Raw genomic sequence first — 15520 nt, 5'->3', positions numbered from 1 at the left:
TAAAACTGCTGAAAATGGACATCCTTGTCTTGTTCTTGACCTTAGGGGAAAAACTCTCAGTTTTCACCATTGAGTATGATGCTAGTTGTGGGTTTTTCACATATGGCCTTTATTATGTTGAGGTATGTTCCCTCTAGAAATATTTTGTTGAGGGTTTTTATCATGAATGGATGTTCTACTTTGTTAAATACTTTCACTGTGTCTATTAAAATGATCATATGGTTTTTATCCTTTCTCTTCTTGATATCATATATCATGGTTGATTTGCAACCCGGGAATAAATACCACTTGATTGTGGGGTTTTTTTAACGTATTGTTGAATTTGGTTTGCTAATATCTTTTAGAAGTTCTTGCATCTATGTTCATCAGAGATATTGGCCTATAGTTCTCATTTCTATAGTGTTTTTATCTTCTTTTGGTATCACGGTAATGCTGGCTTCATAGAATGGATTTGGAAGTTTTCCTTCCTCTTCTATTTTTTGGAATAGTTTGAGAAGAATAGGTATTAACTCTTCTTTAAGTGTTTGGTTGAATTCACCTGTGAAGCCCTTCAGTCCTAGACCTTTGTTTGTTGGGAGTTTTTTGATTACTGATTAAATTTCATTGCTGATTATCAGTCTGTTCAAATTTTCTATTCCTTCCTGATTCAGTTTTGGGAGATTATGTTTCTAGGAATTTATCCATTTTTTTCTAGTTTATAATATTCTCTTACAATCCTTTTTATTTCTGTGGCGTTAGGTGTTATTTCTCCTCTTTCATGTCTGATTTTGAGTCCTCTTTTTTCTTTTCTTCTTTTTCTTTTTTTTATGAATCTGGCTAAAGGTTTATCAATTTTGTTGGTCCTTTCAAAGAACCAACTTACGGTTTCATTGATCTGTTCTATTGGTTTTTGTTTGTTTACTTTCTATTTTGTTTATTTCTGCTACACGAGACACACTTTAAATATTAAGACACAGATTCTTTTATTAACAAAGCTAAAAGTTGGTTCTTTGAAAAGATCAACAAAATCAATAAACCTCGTTGGGTTATCAAGAATAAAACAGAGAGGCGCCTGCATGGCTCAGTTATGAGTCTGCCTTGGGCTCAGGTCATGATCCCAGGATCCTGGGATCAAAGCCACACATAGGGCTCCCTGCTCAGCAGGGAGTCTGCTTCTCCCTGGGCCTCTGCCTCTACCCCTCCCCCACTCGTGCCACGCACACGCATACACACTCTGTCTCTCTCAAATAAATAAATAAAATCTTTTAAAAAACAGAATAAAACAGAATATAAAATATTCACATTAAAAATGCAGAGGTATCACTCAGATCCTACAAAGACTAGAAGAGTGAAAAGGAATATCATGGAAATCTTTATCAGTTTGACAACTTAGATGAAATGGATAAATTCTTTGAAAAATACAATTTACCAAACTGACACAGGAAGAAGTAGAAACTCTTAATAGCTTCATAGCTATTAAAGTAATTGAATCCATTATCAAAAACCTTCCCTCAAAGAAAATTCCAGGTCCAAAAGATGTCACTAGTAAATTCTATCAAATATTTAAGTATAAAATAACAGAAACTTTACCCAATTCTTTTAGTTAAAAAAGGAGGAAGAAACACTTCTCTATTTTATGAGATCTGCATAACTTCAATACCAAAACCAGACAAACATAATATGAGAAAACTATAGACCAATATCCATAATAAATATATAAAGGCAAAAATTCTTAAAATATTAGCCAATTAGGGCTCCTGGGTGGCTCAGTCGGTTAAGTGACTGCCTTCAGCTCAGGTTGTGATCCCAGGGTCCTGGAATCAAGTCCCACATCAGGCTCCTTGCTCTGCGGGGAGCCTGCTTCTCCCTCTCCAACTCCCCCTGCTTGTGTTCCCTCTCTCGCTGTCTCTCTCTCTGTCAAATAAATAAATAAAATCTTAAAAAAAAAAAGCTAAAAAAATATATATATATTAGCCAATTAAATCCAGCAAATATAAAAACAATACCTCATGATCAAATTGAGTTTATCTGAAAAATACAGAACTAGTTTAAGATTAAAAAAACCTATCAATATAAATCATATTGATTCATATATTAACAGAGAAAAGGAGAAAAATTGATGATCTCAATGGATGCAGAAAACATATTTGATGAAGTCAATACACAGTAACTACCAAAAAAACCCTCAGAAATTAGGAAACATCCTGCATCTGATAAAAGACAGTATGAAAATCCTACAGCTAATATACTTAATGTTAAAATATTGAATGCTTTCTGTCTAAGACAGGAATGAGATAAGGATGTCACTGCTTCTATTCAAATTGTCCTGGAATCCTATCTAGCCAGTGAAATATGGCAAGAAATAGAAATAAAAGACATAAAAATTAAAGAAGTAAAACTGTCTCTATTGGTGGATGACATATACTTGAAGTCTTCTTGTTGTATCCTCAGATGACAGAGCAGAGAAAGGAAGCAAACTTTCTCCTATCTCTTCTTACAGTGTCACTAATCTCATCCCTAATCACTCCCCAAAGACCCCACCTCCAAATAATACTATCACATTGAGGATTAAAGTCTCAACACATGCATTTTGGGGGGACACAAACATTCAGTCTACATATCAACTTGAATACATACTTCTCCAAAGAAGACATATATATATATATATATAGCCAAAAAGCACATGGAAAGTTGTTCAACATCATTGGTCATTACAGAAATGCAAATCAAAACCACAACGAGATACCACTTCACATGCACTAGAATGGCTATAATGAAGAAAGTAAAATAATAAGTATTGACAAGGATGTGCAGAAATAGGAAACCCTACACATTGATGATGGGAATGTAAAATGGTGTAGCCACTGTGGAAAATGGTATACCAGTTCCTCAGAAAAATAAACATAGAAATACCATATGATCTAGTAATTCTACTACTAGGTACATAAACAAAAGAAACGATAGCTATGTCCACACAGAATCTTGTACATGATAGCAGCATTTTTCGTAACAGCCAAAAGGTGGAAACAATCCAAAGGATGAAAAGAAAAGCAAATTGTGGTATTTACATACAACAGAATATTTCTCAGCCATAAAGGGAATGAAGTACTGATATACTTGGATAAGCCCTGATAACATCATACTAAATGAATGAAAGAAGCCAGGCACAAATGGTCACAATTGTATGATTCCTTTTACATGAAATATTCAGGAAAGGCAAATCCATATAGACAAAAGGCCCATTAGTGGTTGTCAGGGAAATGAAGGTAATTACTTCTGGGGTGTTCTGTGCTGATAAAAAATTTTAAAACAGAGAGAGATGGGGTTGCATAACATTGTGAATGCACTAAGTTACTTGTATACTTTAAAATGGTTAGTTTATGTTATGTGAATTTCACCTCAATAAAAAAATTTTAAATTATACCTTATATTTTTATGAGAGACATTTGGGCATTTAAGGTATAATCACCATTATTCTAGTTCTTGAAAAAGTTAAAAAAAATGTAAAATGTCAAGTTAATACAGATCAATAATTCAATAAACAGGAGCTGTTTTCGTTAGCATCATTCCACTGAGATAAGGAGACTTGCATACAGTCTTGTATATCACAATAAAGTAGATTTTTCAGCAAATTATGTTATCTAAAAGATTATAAAATGATGACATATAAGAATGGTCAAAACTTGTGCTGAGTTTTAAAATATTCTAACAAAATTTGCATTTCTAGCCCATATTATATAAGGCAGTGTAATGCAGGAGTTTGGAGTCTGACCAACCAGTTTTATACTATGTGACGTTGGGCAATTTACATAATGTATCAATAAATTTCAATTTTTTCATCAATAAAATGGGGGCAACAAGGCCTAATTAACATGTAGGCTTAACAGAAAATGCCTATCACAGAGCCTAACATATAGGGATCATTAAATATAAGCTATAACACATGATTACCTAATCCAACTTAAAATTCATTGGTCCATTCAATAAAAACATATTCATTACCTAATACATGCCAGGTACTGTGCTAGGTGCTGGAAAAGCTTAGATGAAAGGCTTATTTGTATCTGCCAGCAGTCTGAAATCCAGCTGATTTGGGGGTGGGGCAGAGTGGGAAAGGAGATGAGGTGAGGAAGCATGGCTGAGAAAAAAACTGATGAGCAGAAAATAGTAATAACTATATAAAAATAGTAATAACTGCAAGAGGGCACCGGTGTGGCTCAGTTGTTAAGCGTCTGCCTTTGGCTCAGGCCATGATCCCAGGGTCTCTGTCAAATAAGTAAATTAAAAATTTCTTTAAAAAAAAAAATTCAGCAAGAGATTGATGTGAACAAAATGGCTGATGCAGAACTCAGACTAAAAGAGGCGAAAAGAATGTTTCACAAATGACAGAGTTCAAGCACTGGACAATAATGAAAAGGTCAGGCAACTGGGTATTGATTAGAACGGGACATGAGGAAACTATATAGTGAGGGAAATGTTCTATATCTTATTAGAGTAGTGGTTTTATATATATACATATAGATGAGTTAAATACGCATAACTGTACACTTTTGATCCATGCATTTTACTGTTTATAATTAAAGACAGAATCATACACACACACACACACACAGATACACACACACAAAGATACATATATTCTTTTGAATTATAGGCAAACTGGTCCTCAAAGGCTACTGAAAAGGCAGAAAAGATACCAATTAGATACTATATGACAATTTAAATTAAGCAATATAAACCTAATCCATTGCTTTCCTCTTAATTCATCTACGGATTGTTTCATTATAAGAAAACTATATTCCTAATTATGATAATTCATAATTCAACCTGTCCATCTATCCAAGATGATGAAGATCTTAATTTTAACTTAATTTGTCAAATTCCATGAATTTGAGAATTCTGTAAAATATTGGGAAATTTTAATAAAAATCTAGGATTTTGCATTCATTCCCAATTTTAATTTCTTAGTCCAATTAAAACTAAAAGTGAAAACAGATGAATTATTGGTGTTGAACACATCATGGGCACAAATGAACACAAGGAAACTTCTGGGGTAATAGATGTGTTCATTATCTTGATTGTGGTATTGTAGTGATCATTTCTTGGGTGCATTTATATGTAAAACTTACAAAACCATACACTGTAAATTTATGCACTTTAATGTATATCAACTGTAACTTTAAAAAGTACATACACAACATACAAATGAATATATACACATACAACCAACAAGTCTGCTAAAACTAGTAAGACTGACAAAACCAAATTTTGTAAGAATATAGAGCAACCATAATTTCATACATTGTTGGCAGGAATGCAAAATGGTACAAACGCTTTGGAAAAGGTTTGGCAATTTCTTATAAAACTAAGCATACATTAGTTTATGACCAAGTAATTCCATTCCTAATTATTTACTCAAGAAAAGTGAATACATAGAAGATTGTTCAAGAGAGTTCTTAACAGTTTTATTCATAACAACTAAAAACTGGAAACAGCTCAGGTGTCCATAAGCTGGAGGATAGATAAACAAAATGCAGCATCTAAACAATGGAGTAACTACCAGCAATAAAAAGGAACAAACTACTTATGCAGTCAATAACACAGATGAGACTCAAAATATTATACTAAGTGAAAGAAGCCTTACACAGAGTGTACATGTATGATCCTATTTATATAAAAAAGCAAAACTAATCTATGATATAAAAAAGCAGAACAGTGATTGCCTCTTGGGGGTGGTGGGAAGACCAGGAAGAAACAGAATTGATCTCTTCTAGAGTGATGATAATGTTCTGTATCTTTAAAGGGTTTATTTGGCTTACACAGATGTCAAAGCTCATGGATTGGTGGGTATACTTAAGATTTATGCATGTCATTGTAAATTTTACTTCAAAATGAAAAAAAAGAATTGTAAATAAACACTAACTAGCTAATGACACATATGCTCAAGTGTTTGGGGACAGGATATATTAATGTCTGCTACTTTAAAATGCAACAAAACATGGCTTGATGGATGGATAGTAAGTGATAAAGCCATGTATAATGACATGTTAAAAGAATCTAGGTGGTAGGTATATAGGTATTCATTGTACAATTCTTCCAACTCTTCTATATGTTTGAAAAGATTCATAAGAAGATCCTGAGGGAAAAATCAGTTTGTAAGACAGTAGTGACTCCATTTTTTGCACATTTATTTATGTCTGTGTATTCATGGACCAGTATATATGAAATATATGCATACATATGTTTATATATGTTGTATATTCAACTGTTCCCTCTCAATCAGATAGATCCTTCCAATTCACTTAAAAAATACTCAAGTTCCTCCTCTTTCCAAATGATACAAACAAACAAAAAAGAAACTTCCTCGAAATTCCATCCTCCTTCAGCTATTACTAGGTCACTTTTGTTCCTTTCAAAGCCACCTTTCTTAAAGAGGTAAGCATACTTCCCATGTCTATGCCTTCACCTACTTCATCTGGCTTGAGCCCTCCCCCCCCCCACTGAATTCCAGCAAAATAGCTCTTGTTCAAGATACCAATAATTTCCAATGTCACTAGATCAAATGCACATTTTAAAATCCTCATCCCTTGAAGAATGTAAAATATTGAGCTGACATTTTTAAATCTGAAATGAGGGAAACAAACTTTATTTCGGATGTAAACCAAGCTTTTTTAAAAAGAAAAGTTCAATTTCATATTATGGTCAAGTCAGAATGTGAGAAGGGAAAAACTTAAGGGATATTATCAGAAAAAAGGAAAAAAATGAATAAGATTATATTACAGTCCAAATGGTAAATGCCAATGGTAATAAATGCCAACAGTAAATTTTCATAGACCATTTTCACCTAATTCTACTGTACTTTGAAATTCTACTAAACTAACTATAGTCCACATTTCTTCAACTGGTTTAGTCATTGTATTTATAGAAGCTCCACCTTAAATGGATCTCCCAAACCTCCTATTCATGTAGAAATTATTCCCTGAGCTATAAGAATAATAACCAGGGATGTAGGTTTCCAAGGATCAGAAAAATCCAGCTAAGTATCAAAACTAGTATAGAAACTATGTCCTAATCTTCAGAAGATAAGCCCTCAAGACTTTCAAAGCACATTCAAAACATAATTGAAAGCCTTCCAAGGATTTCAGTGTGTCAGGTAATACAAAATTTTGCAGTAAAATCACTTTAAAAAATACATCATAAAATAAAGGAAATTTCTTTATAACATGGACTTCAGAGACGAAAGCTAAATTTGAGCCTAAAACATGCATAAGAATTTGAATTGTATATGGTAGTTTTAATGGGAGGAGATTCCCAACTAGTTCCCAAAACGGTCACTTTTAGTAGCATCTTCATGTTTCTGATTTTGCAGATTAGCAGGCATTGGCTAGTCAAAGAAGTGTGGGAAAAGACATTCTAGCATGGGCAAAAACAATAAAACTGTATGTAAAGATAGTCATATTAGTTATTTATGGTTATAGTTATTTATTTTCCTCTAGTATTCATCCATATACCTTGGTCACAGATGATATTTTCCTAAAGGCTCCTTTCTTTATTCTTGCCACCTATTCTCCTGAGAAAGTAAATTTGTTTATTCCATAAGCAATTATTGAGCACCTTCAATGTGCAAGCCTAGAACTATGTGCATTGCCTGGACTTAGACAAACAGTACGGCTAATGGTGATACACTATGATTATTGAAGGACTTAGTTTTACTCTAGCTTTTTACATCAGAGCTTTATACATAATTGCATTATTAGACTATTTTTTAAAGATTTTTATTTATTTATTTGAGAGAGCGAGAGAGAGCACACACATGTGAGCAGGGGGAGGGGCAGAGAGAGGAGAGGGAGAGAGAGAATCCAAAGCAGACTCTGAGCTGGGCACGGAGCCCGATGTGGGGCTCAATCTCACAACCCTGAGATTATGACCTGAGCCAAAACCAAGAGTATGATCCTTAACCCACTGAGCCACCCAGGCGCCCCTAGACTATTTTTAAATGTTGAAATTAGTTTTTCACTTACCTTTGAGTTCCACTAACAATGGAGGTGTCATGAAGAATAAAATAGCTTAAATTCAATTATAATGAAGGAAACACAGAAGGATTTAATCAGAAACTAGACAAACACTCCTGAAAAACTAGAGTAATTGTATAGTATAAAGTCTAGCTTCAGAACTCTAATCTTTTTAGATCACAAACCTTTGTGATAAGCAGCTTCTAACAGGGATCCCAATAATCCCAACCTGCTGGTATCCACAGCCCTATTTAATCTTCCCCCTTAAGTAAGAGCTGAACCTAGCAATTTGCTTCTAAAGAAGCAAATACGGCAAAAGTGAAGGGCTGTCTCTTCTGTGATTAGGTTACAAAAGACCATGAGTTCCCTCTTACTCGTGCTCTCTCTTGCCCTCTCACTTGCTCTCCCTGAAGAAGCATGCTGCCATGTTGTAAGAAACTCCAGTAAGAGGCCCATGTAGCAGGGAACCAAGGGAGCCCTTCACCAATAAATAGCTCATGAGAAACTGAGGCCTCAGTCTAACATCCCACAAGGACCTGAATCCTGCCAACAACCCCGTGGCCACAAAGGGAATCCACCCTAGTCCAACCTTGAGAGGTGGTGCTTTGTGAGAGGTGGAGCCAGAGGACCCAGCTAATCTGCACCTGGATTCCTGACCCACAGAAACTGTAATATGATAAATGCATACTCTTGTAAGCTACTAAATTTTGGAGTAATTTGTTATACAGCATAGATAACTAACAAACACTCCCTCTGAAGAAAAGCATGTAAGTATACAAATTCTGGCACACATTTTAGGGAAATAGGAAGCCTCTGTGAAGTGCACCAGTGGAATTCCTAGCGGTCCAGGGATCCCAGATTAAGAAACTTCTAATATGATAAACTCTAAACAATATACACAAAAGGCCTGCAAGAAATCAATTTAACCATGTTATGTAGCTTAACAAATGTCAGAATACTTTCCTTCCATACAGTATTGCTAAGAAAGTTAAACTACTTTAAATATAATTGATATCTTAGTACTAGTATTACCAAAGGTAAAATCAAGCCAAGTTATACCAAAACATTATTTTGAGTAACATATTTCACAAATACTAAATAAGTACTGAGAATAAAATAATGACTACACACCATCCTAATTTTGAGGACTTTCCTGGCCAGTGGGTGAGAAACACAGACACACACACACACACAAAATAGCTACTATAAGAGTTGGGAGCACAAATAGAGATTTGTATATGGTATCCATTCATGTACATAATAAAATGACTGTAATGAATTTTAGTTATAATGCAATTAGCAGAAATACCTGTACTGTTTTTCCAAGTCCCATGTCATCACCAAGAATACATCCTTTTCCTTGGATGAAGTGTGCATAGAGAAACTGGGCTCCTTCCCTTTGGTAGTCTCTCAAATACCTGTTAATAGTATAAGGAATAGAGTCTCCATCTTCAGATAATGGAAAAGCAACAGCAGATGATGGAAATTTTCGGTCAGGGAAATAAGGTTTTTCCAAATCTTCATCATCAAATATAAAATTCCTGGAGCAATCTTTAAGAGATTTTACTTCTTGAAGTCTTTTAAGAGGTACTTTTCTTTCTTGAAAATCTGAATATAAGATGATTGCAAATGACTTCCCATTTTCATCCACTGTGATAGATTTTATGCTTGCTTCACAAAGTGTGCCATTATCTGGAGAAGGGGCAAGACATCTTTCTCCTGGATGCCATATGTCTGTAATAATAAAGAAGAAAATAAAATTTCCAAATCTACCTTATAAAGCAACCCCCCATTTATCCACCGCTATGAGAAAAAAAAAAAATGTACCTCACACGAATACCCTTTCCAAATTACTGAAACAAGCTAAATTATAACATGTATAGACATTCTCCTAAAACATATTATCAGATGTTCTCCTATAATAAGCAGAATAAAGGATATATAATTTATTTCCAGTGATTCTCACCCTGGCTGTGTGTCATAATCTCCTCTCCTCATACATGCTTGGACACTACCTCTGTTGATTGTGGTTCAGTGGCTATGGGCCATGGGCATCTGGTTTTATGACTTTGTTTGGTGGACACTGTTGAATTCAAAGGGCCATTCTGATTCACAGCCAGGGTTGAGAACCACCGATTTAGATATTCATGATGATTCGTGAACATCATGTATATTATTCATGATATGGTAGAGTAATAGTAAATGGGACTTGATAATGAGCAAGCTAAAATCCTCTAGACAGCAATGCTTTTGTGATTCTCCTGTCTGCTTTTTCCCATCTCCTTTCTCTGGAGACAGCTGTTACTTCTTGTCAACATTGCTGCTTCTTTTTAAAAAAAAATTTTATTTTTCATTTTTTTCTAGTATCACTGCTTCTAAACTGTTCCCTGAACTTGTATACAACTAACCAAGGGAATCTCTAATCCAACCACAGAGTGATGCGTGCCAGCTTTGTCACAGCTTTTCTCCCTTCTATGTTTTAAAGGCTTGCAGTTCTTTAAAAAGAGATGAATTCTAAGATCTCTTTTATGCTAAGATTTTATTATTCTTTGAAAAGTCTGACCCTTTTCTCTGTATGTATTTATTCCGTGCTTAATTGTACAGCTTTCAATTTTATTTTCTTTTTTTTTTTTAAGATTTTATTTCTTTATTTGACAGAAAGCGAGTGAGAGAGCACAAGCAGGGGAACAGCAGAAGGAGAGGGAGAAGCAGGCCCCCCACTGAGCAGGGAGCCTGATGCGGGACTCGATCCTAGGACCCTGGGATTATGACCTGAGCCGAAGGCAGAAGCTTAACCCACTGAGCCACGCAGGCGCCCCGTCTATTTTATTTTCTATTCAGAAAATATAGCACTATGAACAGGGAGGGGAGTATCTTTAGAGCATACAACTAGTATAATTAAAAGATACCAAATAGAGGAAATTAAGTAAAAATAATTTTCTAAATGGAATTTCTTATAGCAAGAATTACAGAGGAGTTGCATGGCTACAGATGTAAAAATACTAGGAATTATTTTTCTCACATATTTCTTATTGAGACCATTAGTAGTTTCTTAGGGTCTTTCCGATGATTTCTTGTTAGGTTTTTATAACATTTGTGATTATAATATGACTAGTATATTTACATTCTCTTAAGCACGAATAACTCATTATGCTATTCCTCAAAAGTAAAACCATTATTCCCACTAACTTTGGTAAGGTTATTTTGCATAACAATTAGAAGTACACCAGGAAAAATCTGTTCTCCTAATCTTTGGATCCAAACGGTTTGAGAACTGTCACACAATTCTAAAAGACACAGTTTTAACATGAAACTAAAACCTTGATCCATTGTACAGGGATAACAGATTAGTGAGCCCTATTTTCGTACCAGTACCATTTGAGCCTTAAGAATTAACCCTTATAGCAATTCTTAACACATTATTTCTGTTTCACATGATTTGTTTGCCTATCCAGAAAATGCCTTCCAATTTTTAAGGACTTAAGTCATTAATGTGTTTATTATTCAACATACACGTTTTAACACCAATTACCTACAAATATACTGTACCACACAATAGGTATAAAATGAAAAAAAATGTCAAAAATGATATTGCTTAAACCTTGCTCTTTCCAAATCTCATTAAATCTTTCCAAATCTCATTAAATGGCATCATCATCTAGCCAACTTTTCATGATAGAACACATTTAGCCAGCCCTTATTCCTCTTTTTATATTACTCCCTATATCCAATCCATCAGAAAGTCCTGCTGGTTCTCCCTCAAAATTTATCACTTCCCTCCATCATGCTACCACCTCTGTAAAACAACTGTTGGCAAACTTTTTCTGTAAAGAGTCAGATTTGGGCTATTTATTATTTTAGTTTTGCAGGCTATACTGTCTCTTACCCTTGTAACACAAAATCAGGGACAGAGAACACATAAACAAATGGGCATGGCTGTGTTCCAATAAAACTTTATCTACAATAAGTATCAGGCTGGATTTGGCCAGGCCCATAGTTTGCTGTCCTCTGCCCTAAGGCATGCCACCTTTGGCTTTCTCCTAAATTACTGCTATGAACTCCTAACCATTCTCTCTGCTGCCCCCACCATTTTCCCCCTACAATCCATTTTACACATAGCAACAATACTATTTAAAAATATAAATTACTGGGGCGTCTGGGTGGCTCAGGCGGTTAAGCATCCAACTCTTGATTTTGGCTCAGGTCATGATCTCTGGGTCCTGGCATCCAGCCCCGCGTCAGGCTCCATGCTCAGTGGGTATATGCTTGAGGATTCTCTTCCCCTCTCTCTACCCCTCCCCCTGCTTGCATGCTCTCTCTCTAAAATAAATAAATAAATCTTAAAAAAAAATTAAAAATTAATAAATCTTTAATTTAAAATTTTTCAATAGTTATCATTGCATAAAGAATAAAGTACAAACTCCTTAGTATGGCCTATAAGTCCCAGTATGATCTGCCAATACTTACCTCTCCAACCCATCTCAATTTTTCTCTGTACTCAAACATGCTAAGCAAGTCTTTTCTCAGCTGTTTTTATGTCATCTCTTCACCTTATTTAAAGTAGGGTACCCTTTTATTCTGTATCTCAGTATTTTATTGCCTCCATAACTCATATCACAATGTTTAATGACTATGTTTACTTGTTTTTATCTATCTTTCCCACTAGAGAATAATTTCCTTTCCAGGAAAGTGTCTGTATTTTTCAAGTTTTATCCCCAGCCTCGGCACTCAGTAGGCACTCAATAAATGTGCTGAATTTATTAACAAAAACACACCCTTGATCTTACAGATCCTAGATACCTAGTGAGGGAGACAGATACCAAAAAGTTCACAAACACGAAATTGTAGCAAGTGCTTCAGGAGATAAGAACAAAGTGCTATGGAAAAGAGTATTGAAGAAACATAATTTAAAAGGGAAGAAGATCTAAGAAGAGTATCTCTGAGCACACAGCATGTGCAAAAGCCCTATGGGCTTCATACAACAATTTCTGGAAATCTATTTGGTTCCTTAGTTTGAATAATTTCTAGAACTAAACAGATTCAGTTAAGTTTGAGCAAAGGCTGGAATCTCTCTGTATCAAATTCTAGAACAAATAGCTTAAATTGGGAGGATTTCCTGTAGGGTTGAATGAAGGGTCCTCTTTAACGTCATTTCCTTTTCTCCTTTATTCCAGACTGGTCTCCTTGCTGTTCCTCCACTATGGCAAGCATGCTCCCACCTCAGGGCCCGAGCTTTCTATTCCTTCCATCAGCGCTCTCCCTAAATACCCAAATGACTGATTCTTTCACTTCATTTAGGTCTCTGCTCCAATGGCATCTCCTCAGAGGTGTTTTCTCTGACCACTGAATCTAAAATAGCACTCCCTGCCACTCTTTCTTTACCCTGCTTAATTCCATTTTTAGAGAAAAATATGGAATATTTGTTATTGTTTATCTCAACTTAGTTCCCTAGAGCAGGGACTTACTTTGTTCACTACTATATCCTGGGCACCTAGAACAACGTTTGAAACTCAAATACTTGTAGAACTAACAAATATTTATACAGAGCTAACATTTGAAGACTTATGTGTGCCAGGCATGTGCTTTATTTAAGCCTCGCCACTATCCTTTCATGACTTCATGTAAGTAATATTGTTAGTTCCATTTTATAAATGGTGAAACAGATAAAGGTTAACCAACTTGCCCTTGGTTACATAGCTTAAAAATGGCAGATCCTGGATTTGACCCAAGCTATCTGACCTTGTAACTACCATACTGTACCATGCACACATGAATGAACAAGTCCCTGAACTGAGTAGTCCCTGCTCCTTTTAACTGAGGTCTGAGCACCACAGTCACTACAATCTCCACTCAGCAGCTTCTCTACTTATTTCAACTGCCAGGCTTCTATGGGTAGTTATATTTGTGATCCCTGAGTTATAGTGTCATCAATTCCTAGCCTTCAGAGTTGAGGCTTATTACATAAACCTCTCTAAACTTTAGCTCTGAATTCCTCATCTATTTAATGAGATCGATACCTTCCTCAAAGGAAAGCATGGAGATAAATAATCAGCATATTGCTGGGCACAGAACAAGCACTCAATATCCGATAGTTCTTATTATATCACTTTTAATAATGAAAGCTATTAATACGGGGACAAGAAGGCATCCCATTTGACTTGTTAGATAGCCACACCCTCCTTAAACCCTCTCTTGAGGACCCAATAAAGGTTGACTGTAAGGCCCTGATTCAGTACATCATATATAAGGTCTTTGTGTAATCAAATAATGTGAACTGAATATCTCAACCTTTATTCACCTATGTAACTACAAACGTCTACCATTCGCTAAGAACTGGGGCATACAAGGACAAAGGATAAACATACCACACATTTACTGAATGCTTATTATGGACCTGGGTCACATAAGTGCTTTGCATACACTATCTTATTTCGTAATCACAAGAACTCAGCAATGATCTCCATTTTACAGATGAGGAAACTGCCCAAAGTTGTTCAGCAAGTAACTGTCACAGCCAGTACTAGATCCAGTCTGACTCCAGAGTCCAGGTTCTCAACACTGAATCCCAAAGAAATGGTGCCAGACTCCGGCTGTCATTCAGAGGAGCCACAAGGTAAAATCCCAACCCCAAGGGAACTGGCAGGAACGGGTCCAACCCAGCGCAGTAAAGACAGGTGCCTAGGCTGAGAAGCGAGCTCCGAGCTTGTACCTTTGCCGGCGGTTTCCGCGCGAGGCTTGGGGGCAGAGGGATCCATCCGGCCAGGGGGAGGGGCCGGGCAGCCTGGTTGCGTACAATACTCGGCAGGCGGCCGAGGACCTGGAGGAGGAGGCGGGCGGGAAGACTGAGGCCAACGCCACTTCCTGCAGCCCTTCGTACATCGCCCCCCTGAAGCGCGACGCCAGCGGACGAGAGGGAACACAGGTGGAGCCCGACAGGGTCCAAGGAGAGGGGAGGCGGCGTCCCAGACAGCGGCAGAGCTGGAGAGCGCTGTGGAGGCTGGCAAGGCGGCGCTCACCTAGTCATCTCGCGTTCCGCCGGGGGAGAAAGCAAGCGGGCAAGTGGACCCCTGACCCTCCCTTTCAGAGTTGGCCCTACCTCTACCTTCCCCTGCAACTTTCAGCCCTGGCTCGGAAAATCCCGCGAGATCGGGCCCCTGAACTGTCATTGCGGTCTCGCGATAACAAAATCTTGGTTCACATGGGCGGAGCAGTCTTCCTGCCTTCTTGGCCCCGGGAAGCGGGTTAACAGAAAGGTCCGCGACCGTTGCAAGTATCGCGAAGTTTGATATCGCCTGCCTGCCGGTTGCGCGTCTTACGGACAACAGAGCGATCTGAAGATACCCGTGGGCTCGCACCTGCGGCAGTCCTTAAGGGCTGACTTATAGCTGGAGACCGTGTCCGCGATCGCGGCCTGCTGCTGGCTTATATCTAGTACTTCCTCGTGTTCCTCGTGTAGCGCATGCCCAGGAACTTGAGGCGAGTGACTCCCTCCTGGAGCGCTCAGCGGGGTGGGACACCCGCCCGGAAGC

General features: G+C 37.0%; 1 protein-coding gene and 1 long non-coding RNA gene across 4 annotated transcripts in view; one reads left to right on the top strand and one right to left on the bottom strand.

Moving 5' to 3' along the window:
• Positions 1 to 14908, bottom strand: part of ERCC6L2 (ERCC excision repair 6 like 2) — a 129085-nt gene extending 114177 nt beyond the window's left edge. For both annotated transcript variants that reach the window (XM_035024456.1, XM_035024457.1), the window contains exons 1-2: positions 14701 to 14908; positions 9301 to 9725 (exon numbers count right to left, since the gene is read on the bottom strand). In XM_035024456.1, coding sequence (XP_034880347.1) covers positions 9301 to 9725; positions 14701 to 14746 — 471 coding nt within the window. In that variant the 5' untranslated portion in view covers positions 14747 to 14908. The remainder of the gene's footprint in view (positions 1 to 9300; positions 9726 to 14700) is intronic.
• The window catches only part of LOC118023341, a 134479-nt gene extending 119539 nt beyond the window's left edge, over positions 1 to 14940 (top strand). For both annotated transcript variants that reach the window (XR_004682780.1, XR_004682779.1), the window contains exons 3-4: positions 14463 to 14604; positions 14859 to 14940. This is a non-coding gene — a long non-coding RNA (uncharacterized LOC118023341). The remainder of the gene's footprint in view (positions 1 to 14462; positions 14605 to 14858) is intronic.
• Positions 14941 to 15520: the final 580 nt, after the last annotated feature.

This window comes from Mirounga leonina, unplaced genomic scaffold (genome assembly GCF_011800145.1).
Source record: "Mirounga leonina isolate KUSES-001 unplaced genomic scaffold, KU_Mleo_1.0 Mir_179, whole genome shotgun sequence".
Lineage (NCBI taxonomy): Eukaryota > Metazoa > Chordata > Mammalia > Carnivora > Phocidae > Mirounga > Mirounga leonina.
Note: the sequence above shows the minus strand (reverse complement) of the source record. Positions and strands in the feature narration are given on the sequence as shown.